At 41.6% G+C, this 18,022-nt stretch overlaps 1 protein-coding gene across 1 annotated transcript; it reads right to left on the reverse strand.

The window, feature by feature from the left end:
- Positions 1 to 723: 723 nt before the first annotated feature.
- On the reverse strand, positions 724 to 17,470 carry SULT6B1 (sulfotransferase family 6B member 1; the record flags this gene model as incomplete). The annotated part of the gene is given in 8 exon segments (XM_079298258.1): positions 724 to 858; positions 10,733 to 10,849; positions 11,136 to 11,226; positions 11,929 to 11,984; positions 11,988 to 12,008; positions 12,012 to 12,022; positions 13,013 to 13,077; positions 17,346 to 17,470. Coding segments are annotated over 8 exon segments (621 nt in total).
- Positions 17,471 to 18,022: the final 552 nt, after the last annotated feature.

The following is an 18,022-nucleotide window of genomic DNA, read 5'->3' on the forward strand; positions in this document are numbered from 1 at the left end:
GCCTACAGAGGACCTGCAACTAAGCCTCTTCTCACATGTTTTTCAGAATAGGGATTGATTTAAACAAGTGTTGTCCTTAAAGCAGCGGCTTAAGCAGTAGAAAAGAAAATCAATAGAAGCATTTATCAGGAAAAGACAAAAAACAGTTACTTTTGATTCAAAATGAACACCGTGGGGGAAACTAGGTTCAGAGTGCATCCTTCTGCTCAAGTAGAATCACAATTTGTAGTGAAAAGTTTTGTAATATAATTTGCTAACTCTTAGCACATCTTTCATCATCAACCAAAAATCTCCCTACAAATAAAATGTAATCAAATTTTATTAGCAGTTACACACACTAAAAAAAGTCAGTAAACTCTGTGCTGGAGATAACTGTTACTTAGCTGGTCAATAAAGAGTAACTACAGCAGTTTCAGCTTTGTTTGGAGATTAATACAACTGATAATGAGAAGCTTACAAGACTACAAAAATTGGTTTTCAACATACATCTGTGTAAAAAATAATAGTAACTACATACCTTAAATACACGCACAGCCTTGGAACAACATGCAACTTACAGTGAGAGGAAGTCTTCTATAGTGTGAGCAGAAGAAAAAATGGTGAAAAAATGCTGCTAACCCCGACTTCTTTTACTATATTTTTAACTCACTGATACTTCTCATTATTTTTTTTATTTTGGCTGCTGTCTCCTTTTCCTTGTCTCCATCTTGCTAATCCTTTCAGTTATCCCTCCTGAAGTAACTGGCCTGAGGTGATTAACCAATCTTCAACACCTGCAGCTTGTAGCACTGCACTCACCTCTTCAGCAGCCTTCCCTAGAGGATCACAGGTGAGCTGTTGTGCTGTTGAATAGATTCCCTGGAAGAAAATGATACTTCAGAAGTTGAGAAATGACAGGTACTCCCAGATCTCTATGTAATGCTGGCATATTTTGGGAGTTCTTTTATCTCTTCTGTTCAGAAGAGTTGCAGATACAGCACAGGCTAGAAATGATGCTGCAAACTAGAGACTAACCCACAAATTTTCCCTGGGGCAGCAGTGGCAAAGTGCCATCAAAAGCAAACAAACCACTTCTTGTCCACAACAGAGGAAGGACATTGCTAGATGAGTCCAGAGGAAAGCCACCGAGTTCAGATCAGAGGATAGAGCACTTTCCCTGTGAGGAGAGGCTGAGAGAATTGGGATTGTTCAGCCTAGAGCAGAGATGGCTTCAGAGTAACCTAATTGCAGCTTTGCAATGCCTGAAGGGAAGTTACAGGAAAGATGGGGCACGACTATTTACAAGAGCATGAACTGACAGGATAATGGGGAATGGGTTCAAATTGAATGAGAGTAGGTTTAGATTAGATATTAGGGAAAAAATATTTACTGTGAGGGTAGTAAGACACTGGAATAGGTTGCCCAGTGAAGTTGTGGATACACCATTCCTGGCACCGTTCAGGGGCAGATTGGATGGGGCTATGAACAACCTGGTCTAGATGGAAGTGTCTCTGCCTGTGGAGGGGCTGGAACTAGATTATCTTCCAACCCAAACATTCTACAATTCTATGGTTCTATGATTTTCCTATATTTTCTGTGCTACTTTAGGTGTGCTCACACAGACACAGAGAAGCTGGCACAAGGCAGTCATAAAAGCCATGCTGTGCTTTCTTGCACATGCCAGAATGGATATTGTCAGGCAGATTAGGATACAACAGAGGTAAAAAACTACAGAACAGTTGGACAAAGAGGTCTCACCAGAACTGTACAACTGGGCTGTACAGAATTTTTCAGCAATCCTCAGAAACCTTTTACCGCCATTCATCTGTCAGAAGTTGCTTTTTTTCAAATTTCTCCAGCCTCCTTTCTTTACATTTATTTTCCAGCAGTTCTGTTTCTTATACTGGGATACATGGCAATGATGGAGACGGGGCATTGCTCTCATATCCAGCAAGTGTAAGACAGACATCAAAGCAGTCTGTCCAGATGAATGGTCCTCTGCAGGCAGAAATTTCCACTTGACATAAGAATGATATTTCTTCCATGCCTATATGTCCATATATTTTCATTCTCCCATGCCAGAATCAGCAGATGGGCATTTCCCAGTCTCCCTGAGGACCTCTGACCTCATGTGCCTGCCTGATATGCACCCATAGGATTGCTGTCCACACCAGGAACAGCAGCAGCAGACATTGAGAAACAGAGCACAATGCAGAGTTCAGTGATTAATGAATGTACTGCTGCAGAGTGCAAAGGACCAGTAAGTTCCTTCCCTCCTGCCCAAGTGTAGTCCCTCAGCTCCCATCTCCCAACAGCATGTATGCTGGCCCAGTCAGTCACAGTCACTCCTCTTGCCTGACTAATTTTGATTGTGCAATAGTTTCAACAGGAGAGGAGCCTTTTATCTCACAGGAGTCCACAATTTGGCACTTTTGTTCTGTCTTGGGAGACCCAGTTTTGATTCCTCCATCTGCAGAAGGAATTGAAGTTAGGAATAAGATCCCACTATGAGGTCATTCCATAAACACAAGAAGGGACACTGCCATCATCACTTTGGTTAAACAAAGACAGAGGACCATTCCCTGCTGCTTTTTTGATTTGTGGGGTGGGGAAGAGCAAAAAAGGGGACACATCAATGTCTGACCTCGCCCTGAAATCCCCTGGGGATCTACCTGAAGGAACCTGGGATTGTATTTTAAGGAAAGCAGTGTAAAGAACAAAATGAAAAGTATGTTCCTCATACCCTGTAACCACTGCCAGTACCTAGATGTTGATGGCTTCATTCTCAGGACTGTTGCCTTGAGAGTAGAAGTGATGAAATTACATCCAACCAGAGACTTTGCTGTCCCTCAGGATTTTCACCATAATTCTCTCCTGCAATGCTGCACAAATATAAGGAGCTTTTTCATCTGCACAGAGAATGGGTTGTCACAATACAAATAGTAATCTGACATTTGCAGGGCAGGATGATGCCACGTTTTGCTGAAGGGCATTTTGATAGGTCTTTTCATGTACTACTCTATTGAACCTGGTAATCAAACAGATGGAACAAAACGAGCACTTAGTGACTAAACCAGTGCTGGCCCCTCAGTAACCCAACTGTGTTCCCATGGCACGAAAAACCAGCACAACATTAATTCCCTCCTATTCCCCTCAATAGAAAAAGACTTGGAGCATTTTCCAGTATACAGGGGAGAGCACCTAAGAGGTCAAATTCATCCCCAACAGACTGATGCCAGTGCCACAGCAGCAGCTGATTCTAAGGAGAGTATTTATCTGAGAACAGAATGGGGCACTGCTCTCTTCTTCTATTTAATTTCAGGTAACACTTATGGTACACAGAAGGAAAAAATAAAGGTTTTTTTTTTTGCTGTAACAATCCCCAGCATCAAGCTGTGCTCTCCAAACATAAATATAGGTCAAAACTTCCTCCCCTAAATTAGTTCCTAAATAAAGCATTAATTGTATGACACTCTTATGCAAAAATAAGAAAAAGATGGCCCCAAAGACACCAAGCACATATCCCCATAAGATGGTTCACACATATTTAAGGGGTCAAAACCACAAATCAGTTTTACTGAATATATGGCCAATTATTCACAGCATCAGAATTAACATAATGAACATTATAATGGATTTCTTCAAAAGGGAACTAGTATAATAATTACACAAAGCATTCTAAATGGGAAAAAAAGCCAACTACAAATTTCAGAGGTTATTTTATGCTAATACTGTAGCTGTAGCATTCTGAGAATTCCATTGTAAGCTGAATTGTCCACTTCTGATACTATGAATAACTGCATATCCATTTACTTCTAATAACCTATTATTTATGTGAAATTTCTTTTGTCCTTCTAAATGCTATGAACCCATTTAGAGAAACCACCTACATGACAACTTACCAATTATCCTTATAAAATGTTGCATTGATTTGGATTAGGTACACATATAATTAAATGCCAGCTAACTGTTGTGCTCATATAAGTTGGCAAAAGTCTATGAACCCCAGCAGTAGAACATTGCATTTAATTCTAAACAACTATTTCTAAAAGAAGGTGATTTATATATAATCACCCCAGAACACAATAAAACTGCACTCAGTTTGCCATTAAAAAGATTAGTGAGTGCAGGTATCAATATTTAATGTGCAAATAACAAGTGACATTTGTCTAGACCATCCCCAAAATAACTCATTCACTGCTTAACTCTTCCAGTGCCCCAATACTGCAGCCACTCTCCCATGTACACCCAGGAGCAGCTCCATGATGCCATGCATCCACTCACCTGCTCACCTCAGGTGACACTGACATATCACAAACTGGCTTAGAGTTGGCAAGTTGGATTACTCACACTTATTGCATCCATGCTTTCCTCTGGGTCACACTGCTGAGCATCAGTGTCACTCAGAGGGGCTGGCCCTTGCTGGTGTGGGTCCTCAGAACTGCAGTAATCATGACTCCCAGAATGGAGCTGTCTCCTGCCTGGCTGGTTTGTTCATGTCTATGTGCAAACCACCCAGCAAACATTCAGTGTGTTTCTCTTCAAGCTCCTTTTGCTTCTTTAAGCTCACCATAAATCTGCTGGATCATCTCAGCAGCTCCTGTGGCCAAGACACTACACCTGGCACTGCCTCAGGGGACAGCAGGGCAGCTGTGGGGTGCAGTGGGACCTGTCAGGGGAGTGATATGCTGCCACAAGTGGGTTACAGAGGGAGCAAGGAGGATTCAGTCCTGGAAGCCTCCACACCTTCTGAAAGGCTGCAGCATAGCTGTACCTGAGCTATGAATTGTCTCTTCCTCTAATCCTTAATGATGTAATGCTGGACTTGGAGCAGTTTTCCTTCTGAAGCAAACTCAGGCTACTTTTGTTATCACTATTCTGGAGGGTCTGCCATGCCAGCAAACAGCTTTCTATTACAGCATTTAATAATGATACTTATTCTGCTCATTACATAGTCATCTTTCTATATTCATGAATTTTTCTTCTCTTTTGGTGTCCTTAGGCTTCCAGCAAACAATTCATTTGTGGACAAAGCACTTGTATGGCCCTCCAATCATAAATCATTCAAAACATGGACAGTGAAAAACAACACAAGAAAGACCTGGAGGGCCTGATCAGAATCTGTCCAGAAACTGTGAAATCACCCATGTATAAAATACACTGTCTGTCTCTTGTGCTTCAGATTGCTGAGTTAAAATGACAACAGTCAGGGCATGGGGGCTGGAGAGACATAAAATGGCCTGCAAAAGCAATTAAGTGCCACAGAGACATTTGGACTTGATAAGAACAGAAGATTGTTTACAGCCCTGTTTACTCCTGACCATGAATACTGTGCTTTGTGTCCAACAAGGACCTGAGCAAACCCCGGGACTCTGACACATTTGTTTCTCTGCTGAGGATCCGGAGGGCACAGACACTTCCCACTGGCACCATTGTGCAGGTGGCTTTCCTGAGGCTTTCTGCTCCAAATTATGATCTCCAGCCATATGGGAAACACTCATCAAATACATGCAGCCTTCAGAGCTGATCTCCCTCTATACCCTCTTGTTTTTATGTGGTCCTGTTCCCTACATGCCCCCACGCCATGTTTGTTCTCTCTCTAGCAAGAACACAGAAACAATCAGGTTTTACTGCTAGAAAAACCCTTAGGAGATTGAGATTCAGACAGAATGGGGAATGTACTGTGCTTTTCACCACCAAGTGACCCCAGGCAGGCTGGCACCCTCGGTCACCAGGAGGGGAACAGACTCCCAGCTGTGTTTGTCCCAGCTCCAAGAGCTAAGCTGTGTTTTTCAAACAGGGAGAGCAACTTCTCTCACCTTTAAAAGCCAGCCATGCAGCACGGGACAGCCCAAGAGAGAAAGCTCCTGCAGCAGGTCAGCCCCAAGGCAGTGGGCTATGGCAGCCATGGAGTTTTCCCCCTGCTCCCAAGGCAAGGGGAGAGGGGGTTTCCCACTGCAGCCTCCTCCCAGCGTGGCGAGGGCCCTGGGTTCACACCGGGCAGGTGCACCTACCTGGTTTTGCAGGGATGGAGGTGCACAGAATCCCAGCCTCCACCAGGGCTCACCACATCTGCTGAAATTGTTCCAATAGCTGTCTGTCAGAAATAAATGAGAAAGACAGAAGATTATAAGTGTTCTATTTTTGGTTGTTTGCTGGTTTTTTTAGTTTTTAACATTTATTGGGATGTATGTCTAATGCCTAAGATTAGTATTTCATTTTTTCCTCTGAATATAAATACATTGCCTATGGATATATCAGAAATACACAATAATGCAACTATGAGTTATCTATCTGCTGAGGCAATGCTAATGATTATTCTAGCAATTAAAATGGCTTCACTGGCTTGTAAAATATAAAACAGCAGGGAACTCACTGGAGAGCCCACAAGCATATGTCAATAAACTTAAATTATTCACAAGTACACAAGCCTCCCAAGATATCAGCTTCCCAGCCCCCTTTCATTTCCTGACTGTTCCTGACTGCCTCACTTTTTGAGCTAAGAAAAAGACTAATTTTCTGTCTTCCTCAAAGTTTTTGCAGAAGCCAAATATCATATGGAAAACCTTTAGTTCAGATTAAAACTGAGTATCTTATTTGCTAATACTTCATATATCCAACTGGCATGCATTGCAAAGTGCAATAGCAACACAGGACAATTGCAAGACCATAAACACCTGAATGTAAATGACATTTTACCAGAGTGCTCTAGCAATGCACTCAGACACAGCACTGATGCAGTGTGCTCTCATTCAGAATGTTGCTGTTCTTTGTTTCTCTCCTCTACATCAATCCTGTCAATATTAACATCTGTAAACAATCACTAACCACTCTCATTTTGACACTTCAGTGTACACTGCCAAGCTCTGCAGGGAGTTACAAGTAAAACAGAAGGTGCTAATCCCCACAAAGGTTCTTCAGCCAAAATTCAAATCAATGTTTGGAGTTTAACAAAACAAAATAAAAAACCCAACACATTAGAATACAAATCCAGGCATCTGTTGTCATAAAAAGATTGTGATTGTTGTATTTCATGTCCCTCTTCATTATAAATCCATTTGGCACCTTTTGTAACAGCCTGGCCTCAGAAAAAATTATTTGGTGTTCCTGTAGATGTCATATGTGCCCTGTGCTTTTACAATACTTCTATTGTAATTCAACATTCATTATCTTTCCAATTAATGTACTGAATAATGCTGCAATATGAAATGCTCGCATTTCAGAATGAGAAAATCGAGCTCAGCTCTGTCTGCTTTAATCCCATTTTACTTTTATTATAATTCAATACCAGAAATTTTTCTGTCTTGGCTGGGTTATTGACACCTGAACACACACAAGGGAACGGTCTTCTGCATAGAAAAGATACATTTTTTTCTTTTCCAAGAGAAGACTTCCAATTTCTTTTTCAATACCATTTAGATATACTTTACTGCCTTAGGATCATTATTGAATAGTGCCAGAAGTACTAATAGAACAGCATTTACCAATCACCATAAATGTAAACATCACAAATACCTACAACTGCTGGAAAATGGCAAGTGTGGAGCAGATTACAAGTACAGAACGATGGTGGTATCAAAACTGTGGTCAAAGAATGGCAAAACATCCTCTATTTAGAAGCTAAATTATCCAATATAGTCCTTAAATGTTGTGTGTCAAAAATACCATTCAAAGTTTTACTGCTGAGTACCATAATAAAAAAATAAAAAAACATAAAAGCTAAAACATATAGAGTACAACATATAGAAATAGAAAATACATACTCAAAATTGCTTCCTGTATTTATGATGGAAAGCATATATGGTGAGTTTCCACAATGAGGAACTTAATTTTACTGTTTGTTTGGTTAAGCTGCTGTCAGCGACTGCAGTCTTTGTGAGCTACTGTATTGGACCTGGTGGATAATGCCACCATCTCAAAGCACCTCACAGTTCTTTTTCATCCTGAATGAAAGCTAAAGTGCTTGAGGAACGTACAAAATTTCCTTTTCTCCAGTGACATTAGATCTAGTTTTCTTCCTTATTACCCCACCATGTCATTTTTAACAGAACCAAACCTGTAACACACAGTAAGCTGCAATAAAAATCATCTGGCCCTCACATTCACAAATCTTACATTCATTCTTTAGTGCCCATCACTAGCTGGAAGTTACCAAGTGTGTGAATATGCCCTGGGAAGAATGTGCAGATCAAACAGAAGGAATTTTAGAATGTCACCTATAAAATATTCTCTCAGATAGCTAAACAGCTTCTAAAATTTGAAAGAAAATTCACATCTGCATTGATCCTCTCCTGCCACCACGTGAATACCAGTCTTCAGGACACTGGCATCTTAGTAAGTCAGCCTAAAGAACCAACAGCTGGAGGGTTTTGCACCATCAGTGAGCTGTGCACAGGTGACATTGCTGCAATAAACATGGTTAGAACAGAAGAAGAAAAGTAAAGGGTAATATGTTAGGAAAGACAAAGATTTTGTGGAGACCTGAATGCAAAATGACAAGATGTTCCTAACTCTGCACTGCAGTTAAGGTGTCTTAATCATTCCCTTGTCACTGGCAGACTTTTAGAAAGGGATTCTCACTAGCACTGAATGGCTGGGAGTTTGTTGTGTTTACTATCAGCTAACAGAGTGCGCAGCAGATGCTCTCACAGAGTTCATTTGTGTCAACACCTCAAAAATCCAACACTTGAGTTTTCACCCTGACCAAGGCACATCTACCACAAGCAATTATTTATTAGAGAGAAGGTGTAAAGCTATGAGAAAGACTGTAACCTTCTCTACTGGCTAAATTAGCAACTGTGTGCCCATTATCCACACATTTTTTCTCTGAGCACTTTTTCCCTTGAGTTCCTTTTCTTCAGAGATGAAGAAATGTCTGTGTTGAGAAAAGCAACCAGCTGCCAAAAACTAATGCTTAACCAGCCTTTCAAGGGAAAACTGCAGCCTAAAAAGACAACCTTTTATGAGGCTGTTCAGTGTTAAACCATCTTGTGCACATTGGTTTTTGGGCTCCACCAAAGCACAGTCATTCTGCTCTGGACAGCAGCAGCTCAAAGCTCTCAGACAAAGATCCAAGAAAAGTCCACATCTTGGCTCTGAGATCATATGTGCTACTCTAAAGCATAAAGTAACCCAAGCAAAACAGGCAAAGCCTCCATTTCCAGTGATCTCAAACTACCAAAGAAAAGAGAAACAATATTGCTGAAAGGGAGAGGAAATTTTCACCACTGAGATCTTTTACCTTTTTTCTTAAACAGATGAGCACACAGAAAGGACCAAAAGGCAACTATGAGACTTTCTCAAACTTCATTTTACACTATGAACCTAGAAATTAAAACTATATATAAATCCCATGAAAGTAGATATTAAGAATCAAAATGACACTTCATGATTGCTTTAAAATACCTCTTGGAAAATCACAACCTACTGAATATATTTCCAATTATTTCAGCAGGTTTAATTACTGCATATATATTGCACACAGGATTCTACCAGAAACAATAAATCAAAGCTAAAAATCAGTGTTAAAAACACAGGTGGCCAAAGCTCTAACAGGTCATTTAAGAGACCCCAGTGGCCTTCAATGATACTAACTGCACAAGCAAGGACTGCTTGTGTAAATTAAGCCAGAAACAGGTTTGCAAATTGCATGGATATTCAAAATGTTTAAACTGGATGTTGTCCTGATTTCTGTTTTATTTCATAGAAATGAATGAAAAACACCCTGAACAATAGTGGGTTTTTTTCTGCAAAGGATGTTCAGGTCTTGCAATACATCATATCTAAACTTCACTCCCAGCTTAGCTACTTATAAGCACACTGAATTTGGTAGTCAATTTCTGGTTCTGAGCTTCAGCAAAAACATTCTGCCAGTCTCCAAAAACACCTTGAATATAAAGAAGAGGAAATTATTACCCTTGACTAACAACAAAGAATATCATTTAAAACAGAAGATTAATTTTTCTCTCTTATAATTTTTCAGAATATTTTTTTCCTGTAAGAAAAAATATCTGACAGAGTAATACACATATTTGCTTTATGTCTGGTGTCTTCAATAGAATTGAACATAAAGCAACCATAGGAAGTTACTGTCTGCCTTCCTAGCTCTGGCATATACCTTGTACAGCTGTAGAAGACTAGAAATGGTGACCAGCAGCTGTGACACCAACCCAGAAAATTCAGAACTGTGGCTTTTAACTGCAAGAGCTTTCTTTGTTGTAACTAGATACTGATCTAAACTGCAATCTACTTTTAATCTAGATTTTGGAGAGGCCACAGTTGGGGGTTGTCTGAGGTTCTAGCCTGATCCATGGCTAAAAAACACAGACCAACCTGTGGAGAATCTGGATTCTGTGAGTTGACTGTGGTCCACAGGCAACCCCGAGGGTTAGTTAGAACACCCAAGACGAAAGATCTGTGGAGGCAATCAGTCTACTGGCTATCCACAGCAGTCACAAAAGCCTAGATAAAACTCTTCTTTGTTTTAGTTGGTGCTTAGTTCATTTCTGTAGGGCACTTCTGCTAACCATATTACATGGGGCTTTACTGAACAGTACTGGCCCTTGGGGTGAAAACAACTGAGATTCCTGAAGCACAATTGATGTTTCTTAAACAACACTCACCCTTGAAAATTATACATAAATACTAACCATCTATCAATCCAAATTCCTGTCTGCCAAGACAAAGAGCTACCATTCACCTCTCTAGCAAAACACAAATTTACCCTTATGGAAAAGAATCAAGCCAACAGTACCTGATCTTTAACACTCACTGGCTGGAAAGTGTGCCTTCCTGCAATGGCCTGGATCTGCTCAGCTGTTGGTGAGAATCCAAAGGATGCTGCTATCTCCTTTACACTGGCAGACAGGTTCTAAAAGCAGTACAGTGAAAGTGAGATGTGCAATATGCTTCCCCTAAAGAAGGGATTTATCTATTTGGGAGGTGCATCACCATCATCTACTAATTTCATTCACTGTTTTCTGTGTTGCATTTCTGTTTTCTGAAGCTCTGCTTCTGTATAGCCGGACTCAACTTGTCACTAAAATCAAATTGACTTTGCTCTTTCAGAAACCTGTGCCATTTCCTCCTAATTTCAGCAGATTTCAAGGAATGGGCTCAGATGTATTTTGGCTGTCAGTAAACAGCATATGCTTTACCCCTTCCAGGTCTTCATATAATATGATCACAGTATTCTTATCTTCAATGTGTTTGTTACAGGTAACTGCAGGATCAAAACAGGATCCCCAGCTGACTGTAGAGAAAAAAAAAAAAAAAAACCAAAAAACATTGGTGTGACCTTTCTTTCTAACTGGGTACTTTTTTTCTGTACAACTGGAGATTTGCCTTCTGTTGTCTTTTGGTTACATCAATGCAGACAAAAAGAACAGCCTGTCCTTTCCATGGTACTGTCTGCACAAGAGAATGACAAGGGCTTGCTCTGAACTTTTGTAGGTAAACAGTTTCCAAACATAAACATGAATCTCACTATGTGCTTCCCTTCTGTGACTATACTGTCATGCAATCATCTCTCAACAGACAAAGCCTGACATCAGCCTAAATCTAAAATATGGGTTGTTAATGAGGTATTTGGCCTAATGTGGAGAAACAGTAAAGAAACAAACTGCCATTTCATTAACACTTTCGCAACACTTCCTTCAACACTAAGAGGCAGAATGTTGACCCAATGCCATTGTCCAGCTGCCATGCAATTCCCTCACCCTTTGCTGGAAGAGCAAATACCCAGAAGCAAAGCATCTTTTGGACATTTTCCCCTTCTGCCATCCAGCTGCCTCCTTTATCATGATGTACAGCCATCAGGAAATTATTTATGGCACAGCTGTTTTCCCACTGGCCCCATTCAGCTGTTTTCAAAATACTTTTTTCTGTTGCTTTTTCAACAACAATCAGTATCTGTAAAAATGCAGATCTGTCATTAATCCTGAAAGGAACTCATCCCTAGAGCTGTAACTGGGGACGCTTGGGACACTGTTATGAAAATGGAAAAATTAAACAGCTGTATCTTTAGGGTTTCAAAACAACACTACTATCTGGAGTGGAAGAAAGAGGTCAACAATTTTAGATCACTCATTTACCCTGACAACCAAAGTGAGAGTATAACCAAACATTTTGCAACCAGTAACATAGTGGGAGCTATAAAATATTTCATTAATGAAGACATGCAGAGCCAAATTATAATGTAACCAGGATAAGGACCTTATCACCACTTCTAAGGTTTGTTTATGTCATGAAGCAACTTCTAAGGTTTGTTTATGTCATGAAGCAACTGTAAAAAAAGTAACTGGAAAGACTGTAATGTTGTCATTGAATACTATCCCAAAACTACCTGGGGAATAGTAAAGAACCATTTGCCAACCTCCTGTCAGGAAAAGCTCCTTTAGAAAACCACAGCTGTTACAATCATCTCTCCCATTTTTCAATAATTTTCTTGAAATCCTTAAAAGACTGTAATCCTCAGAGAAGCATAAACACTTCTGAAAACACATTATACGCTTTAAATATTTTTGCCAGATAAGTTATATATAACATGTCTATAACACATGGAAACAATCTCTATCCCTTAACCAATTTGTTTCTTCTGTAGTGCATCTTGGAAGTGCTAAGTATCTTCCACTTGGTTCAGTGACCAAGTACTAGAAACACTGAAGTTTTAACCTGATGATTCTTTGCAAGGAGACAGCCAATGTTCCAGAGACACTGCTGCCACATTCACTCCCATCATGACCATGCACAGGAAGGAGTTGTATAAAAAGGGAAATCACAATTCTCCAGCAATTTCAGAGCACTGCAACAGCTCTTCACATGTCCTTGCTGTGAACTCCAACACCCCTGAGGCTACTGTAAATTGTAAGGAGAGCTAAGAGAGCCCAAGTACCATGAGACTCCCACTGTCTCCAAGTTGTTTTCCCACAGTGCCACCTGCCTGGGTGCAAATAAAGGATATGGCCCCACAATTAGTATTGCACGCTGGTACTGTCAGAGATGAGGCTTGTTCTTGGAAAAATAAAAAACTCACCATACTTTTTCTTTTTGAAAATAGACTTGGGGAGGCAATTATAATTCAGATGTACTATCAAAATCCTTAGAAATTGAATCTATTTTATCCTCTTCAGAATTAAACAAATCAGAAGAGAGAAGATGTTTTTTACACAGGTGCAACAATGATTTGTAAGAGTTGCCTGTGTGAAAGAGCCCCTAATCAGAAGGCATTAGTCATCCAAAATCGTCTTCTTTCCCATCTCAGGAGAAATAGCCTGACTTGCTGCATGACTTTATATTAATAACTTTGCGCAGGAGAGAGGAAAAAACAGTATTAAATGGCTTGACAATTTTGTTTTACTAACCTGATATTTACCTGGATCTCCACATTTAATAAAATTAGTTATGTGCTTACTCCAGACAGTTGTAAATATAAAATCATTTAAAATCTAGATAAGCCACTTAATACCCGCACCAAAAAAACCCAGAGAACAAAATAAAACATGTCAGAGGTTAAAATAAGATGTCAGAGCCTTCCCATTACAAAGCTTAATTCAGTATAATAAACCTCAAATGACAACACCAAAGCACTCAAATTATCATAAACTAAGTAATTTTTCCATTAATGAGATCCTCAACAGTTTTCTAACTGTGACCTTCCTGACTCACTAATAACTGGAGGCAGAACTGACTCAACAATGCACTTAATATTTTTTAAATATATTCATAACATAGTCAGTGATAGAAAATGACAGGAGCTTTCCTGTCTTTTACAGACAGACCCAAGGAAAGATTCTGGGTAGGAGAAGGAAGGAATTAGCAAGAAACTCCACTCATTTAGCTGAGGGAAGTGTCTGCCTCTCTCTGCTGCCTGGGCCAAGGGCAAAGTGGAGTCACTCATTGAATGTCACTGTCACTGCATGTCCTCAGCTGTGCTTGTAGCTGTGTCCATAAAGCACATGCCAGAACAAGTGCTAGAAGAGCTGTTCCCCCAGACAACTGCATCCCTCCCCACCCCTTAACCTTTGGAAGGCATCTTGCAGTACAGCCTCCCCCAAACTGCCTCCCATTCCAGCATGAGCCTGTGGCCAGCTCCTGGAGCTGTGCCACGGAGCCAGCTTCCCCAAGGCTACCATTTGCCCCACTGCTGCTCTGGCAATTGCTGCAGGGCAGAGCAAGGGAACAGTGTGTTCACCTTGACCCCAGCACACTCCCCGTGTCCTTGTGGGGAAGTGCTTGGAAAGCTTCCCATGGGGCCCCCGCGATGGAGCTGCAGAGCTGCCCCTGCCTCCTGCAGTGAGTCCCATGTGAATCCAGCTGCCAGATGCACTAACATGGAAAACACAGTGCAAACAGCTCATGCTTTCTGTGCAAAGTTATTCCCAGAAAGGAATAAATTCCACCCTATCTTGCTTAAAGGGCCTCAGATGCTTGGGTAGAAGCAGCTGATACATGTCATTTATACAGTGATTTATGTATACCATGTACACATTATACAATGTCTTATAATACACTTATCATTTATATACCACCTAATATCATGCTTTTATATAAGACATTGTACAATGGATATCATTTATATCACTCTCCCATGTACTTACAAATCCATGCTCACATCTGCCAAGATGTGCATGAAAGCAAATTCCATTGTAACAAAAAGCTACAATTGATAAACCTAAAATTCCCAACCTCTAAACTCCCTACTGGCTTCTCAACCATATGAGCTATCCCTGGGAACTACTGATTCCTGAAGAGCCACTGTCTTTAATCCCTACTTCACCAATAGTCCTTTGCATGAGTTTCCCTATCTACTACACACAACTGAGTTGGAGAAAACCTTTTGCAGTTACACTTTGCTGTAATTTAACCTTCAGAATATTTAACAAGTAAAAGGAATTATGATAATATTACAGCTTTAAGAAACAAAGCTTTTGAATGTTCTCAATGCAAGTTCCTTCATCACACATGTTTGTGACCATCCAAACAAGGCAAATGCTAAAGAGTTTGAGCCCAGCATGGAAAATACCCAAGAAGCTGGAAGAGGAAGCCAGAACATCAGGGCCCTTTGGCTCAAGAGGGAAAGAGACCTGCAGAGACAATTTTACTTCTGTCTGGTGACACTATGGCTTGGCGGGTCCAAGTGTCAATTTCTAGTTTCAGACTGGGGCAGGTAATCTTTTAGTTTCATTCTTTTTCCTCTAATCTTGCCTTTTTTCACCATAATTTGCAAAGGAAATTATGGCAAGAAATCTATTTAGCACGGTTTTAAAATGTAGAAGTAAATATCCAAATGGGAAAAAAATTCCAAAACATTTACTTGCAGATTGAAACCATGCTGCACTGCACAAATGCATCATTTTCTCTCCCTCCTGCTTTCCCATTTCTTCAGCAAAACCTTTCATACAGGCTTTTCCACAAGGTAACAAGGAGCTGCATTTCTCAGCAAGCCATGGGAAGCTGCACCTCCTTTCCTACTGAACAACTGTCTCTAGTAAAATATTCCCCTGCAGAGCTACAACAAACTATCTGACCTGAGCAGTGTGAGATTTCTTTTTTTTTTTTAATCTACTCATCCTTTGCCCTGAGCCGGAGAGGTTTACTGAGTTACTAAACCTCAGAAACAACCTGTATCATGTATCCACACCTGAACTCTTCCAAAACTCTGTGAGAAATAAGAGTCAATGCCAAGATATGACAAATAACCTCTGTGTAGGATCCAGAATGAGTCTGGACCCAAACCCAAAGGGATTATGGGCTCCTAAAAACAAAGATGCATATTTCACTATTTGTGCCTGCTGCTTCCTTTTTATTTGGCCTCTTACAGTTCAGTGTTCTGTCTTACAGCTGCTATAAATTCACCCTAAACGCTACAGTTTCTTTCCAGATGAGAACTTGCCAATCAATGCAAATTCTCAATGCTAAATGAGACCTTGACCTAGAACCCTCTCTGGTTAGAGCCACAACAGCTACAATGAAAATACAATTAATTCATTTCCTGTATCTTGGTTTTCTCCAACAACCCTAAGCTTCTGCTGCTTGGGTTGATCCTGTCCATTTAAAATCATCAGAGCAGGAATTACTCTACTAAGAAATCCCACTGAGTACAAGCAATACTTGCAAACCCAGCCATCAGGGAAAAAAAGAATTGGAAAATTAATCATCCTGTAAGAATGAGCAGCAAAAATATTATATCTAATCTTACAAAACTCTAGCAGGAGGGAGGGAAAGCATCTTGCAAAGAAAATAAAGTCCCTATTAAGGAAAATCTGAAGAGCTTTTATTTTGGCAATAAAGTCAGTCCCATAATATGAGTTAAGAGCAATATGAATAATAGAAGACAATGAAAATGAAAGGAGTAAGATGAATGTGGCTTTACAGACCATGTGAATGTGCTTGTAGACAGGGTTAGGAATTTACAGATAGGGAAGCAACAGAAGAAACTCTTAGTTCTAGCAAATATTTCTATCAACACAGAGTGTTGCCCAGCCAAGGCCGTGTTAAATTCCTGATCCTAGAGAAGAACAAAAGACTTCATAGAATTATGAATAGGTATTTGTTTCTTTTATATAACGAAAGGGTGGCAGGTGCATATTAGAGGGGAGCATAGAGCAGGTGATTCAGGAAGTCTGTACCTTCCAAGTACCTCAGCCAGTGGGGAAAGGGAAGAGAGAGATGTGGTCAGGAACTTAGGATAAGAAAGGGGCTGCATCCCCAACAATTTGAGAGACCTCAGGGAAATGCCCATGGCCTTTATTTGAATAAAGTTATAGGAGTCCTCTGCCTCCTCTGCCATCATGGATTAATTTTCCTGACACTTGGCAGACACGCTGATTATTTCTTTCAGAGCTGCAAAAACCTGAGTGCTCCAAGGTATTCCACAAATCAAGTGTGCCAACTATCAAAAACTTTTTTACTATTCATACAATTCAGCAAACTAAGGAATTAGTGTCCATTCGCTTCAAGTGACATAGTTCCCTTACTAATTAGTTTTCTGCCTTCTATTAGTTAATGATTGCCTCGCTTCTTACACTAATCAGTCAACGCGCTCAGTCCTTCTCTTCTATGGGTGGGCGCTTTTCTTGGTCCGTAGCCATGAGCCTGCGGTCACAATCCGCCCCTGCCAAAAACCACCTTTTACACAGGCAGAGCTGAGTTTCCTTTATCAGTTTCTTCCTTCTCTCGAGGGCTCTGCTGGATGTCTAATCTCCCGGAGACTACGATTACCGAAGCACACCGGGCCCAAGACCTTAACAAGGCAATTCTAGCAAGTCACTTGTATTTCTAGCACCTGGCCGACACATAGCACTGGCCTGTCACCCGCTGTCTCACGGATTAATCTCTTCTCTCGTCAATTACACAACAAATCCCACCCTTTCTCGAGTGATTTTCCCCCAGCCCGCATTTCGCAAGCTGGCCGCCGGGCGGCCCGTGAGGCGCGGGAGCGGCGGCGCCTGCGCAGCGCTGCGGGCGGCGGAAGGCGCCGGGCCCCGGCCATGGCGCGGCGCGTCCTCAGGGGGCTGCTGCTGCTGGAGGCGGCGGGGCTGCTGGGCGCCCTCCTGCTCTACCGCGCCATGGACCGCAGCCAAGGTGCGGGGCCGCGCCCGACGGGGACGGGGGACGGGGGCGGTCAGGGGAGGCTCTTCCGCGCCGGGGCCCTGCGCCCCGGCCGGGTTTTGTAAGGAAGCCCTTCCGTGTGGGGTCAGGAGTTCGGCATGGGCGAGTGCAGGTGCACAGGGGCGGCTCGTCGGGCAGTCCCGCTAGCATTTACCTCTGAAGAACGAGCTGCTGTTGTGGTTTTGCAAACCCAAGCCAGCAATCCTTCGGGGGCGGGGGCAGCACGCGAGCACACCAGGAACAGAGGAATCCTGCGCGGTGTTCCAGCAAAATCCCCGGCCAGTTAAGGATTTAGAAGGCAGAGAGGCTGTCCGCAAGTGAGGCAGGAATGGGTCAGTGCTGTTTCAGGCATCTCTTGAGCCCTTGAAGGGATAAGGGATGCCCCGGCTGTGTCTGGGTCTCGCAGCCCCTGCGATTTGACATTTCCCAGGCT

The sequence above is a fragment of the Erithacus rubecula genome (assembly GCF_903797595.1).
Source record: "Erithacus rubecula genome assembly, chromosome: 2".
NCBI lineage: Eukaryota > Metazoa > Chordata > Aves > Passeriformes > Muscicapidae > Erithacus > Erithacus rubecula.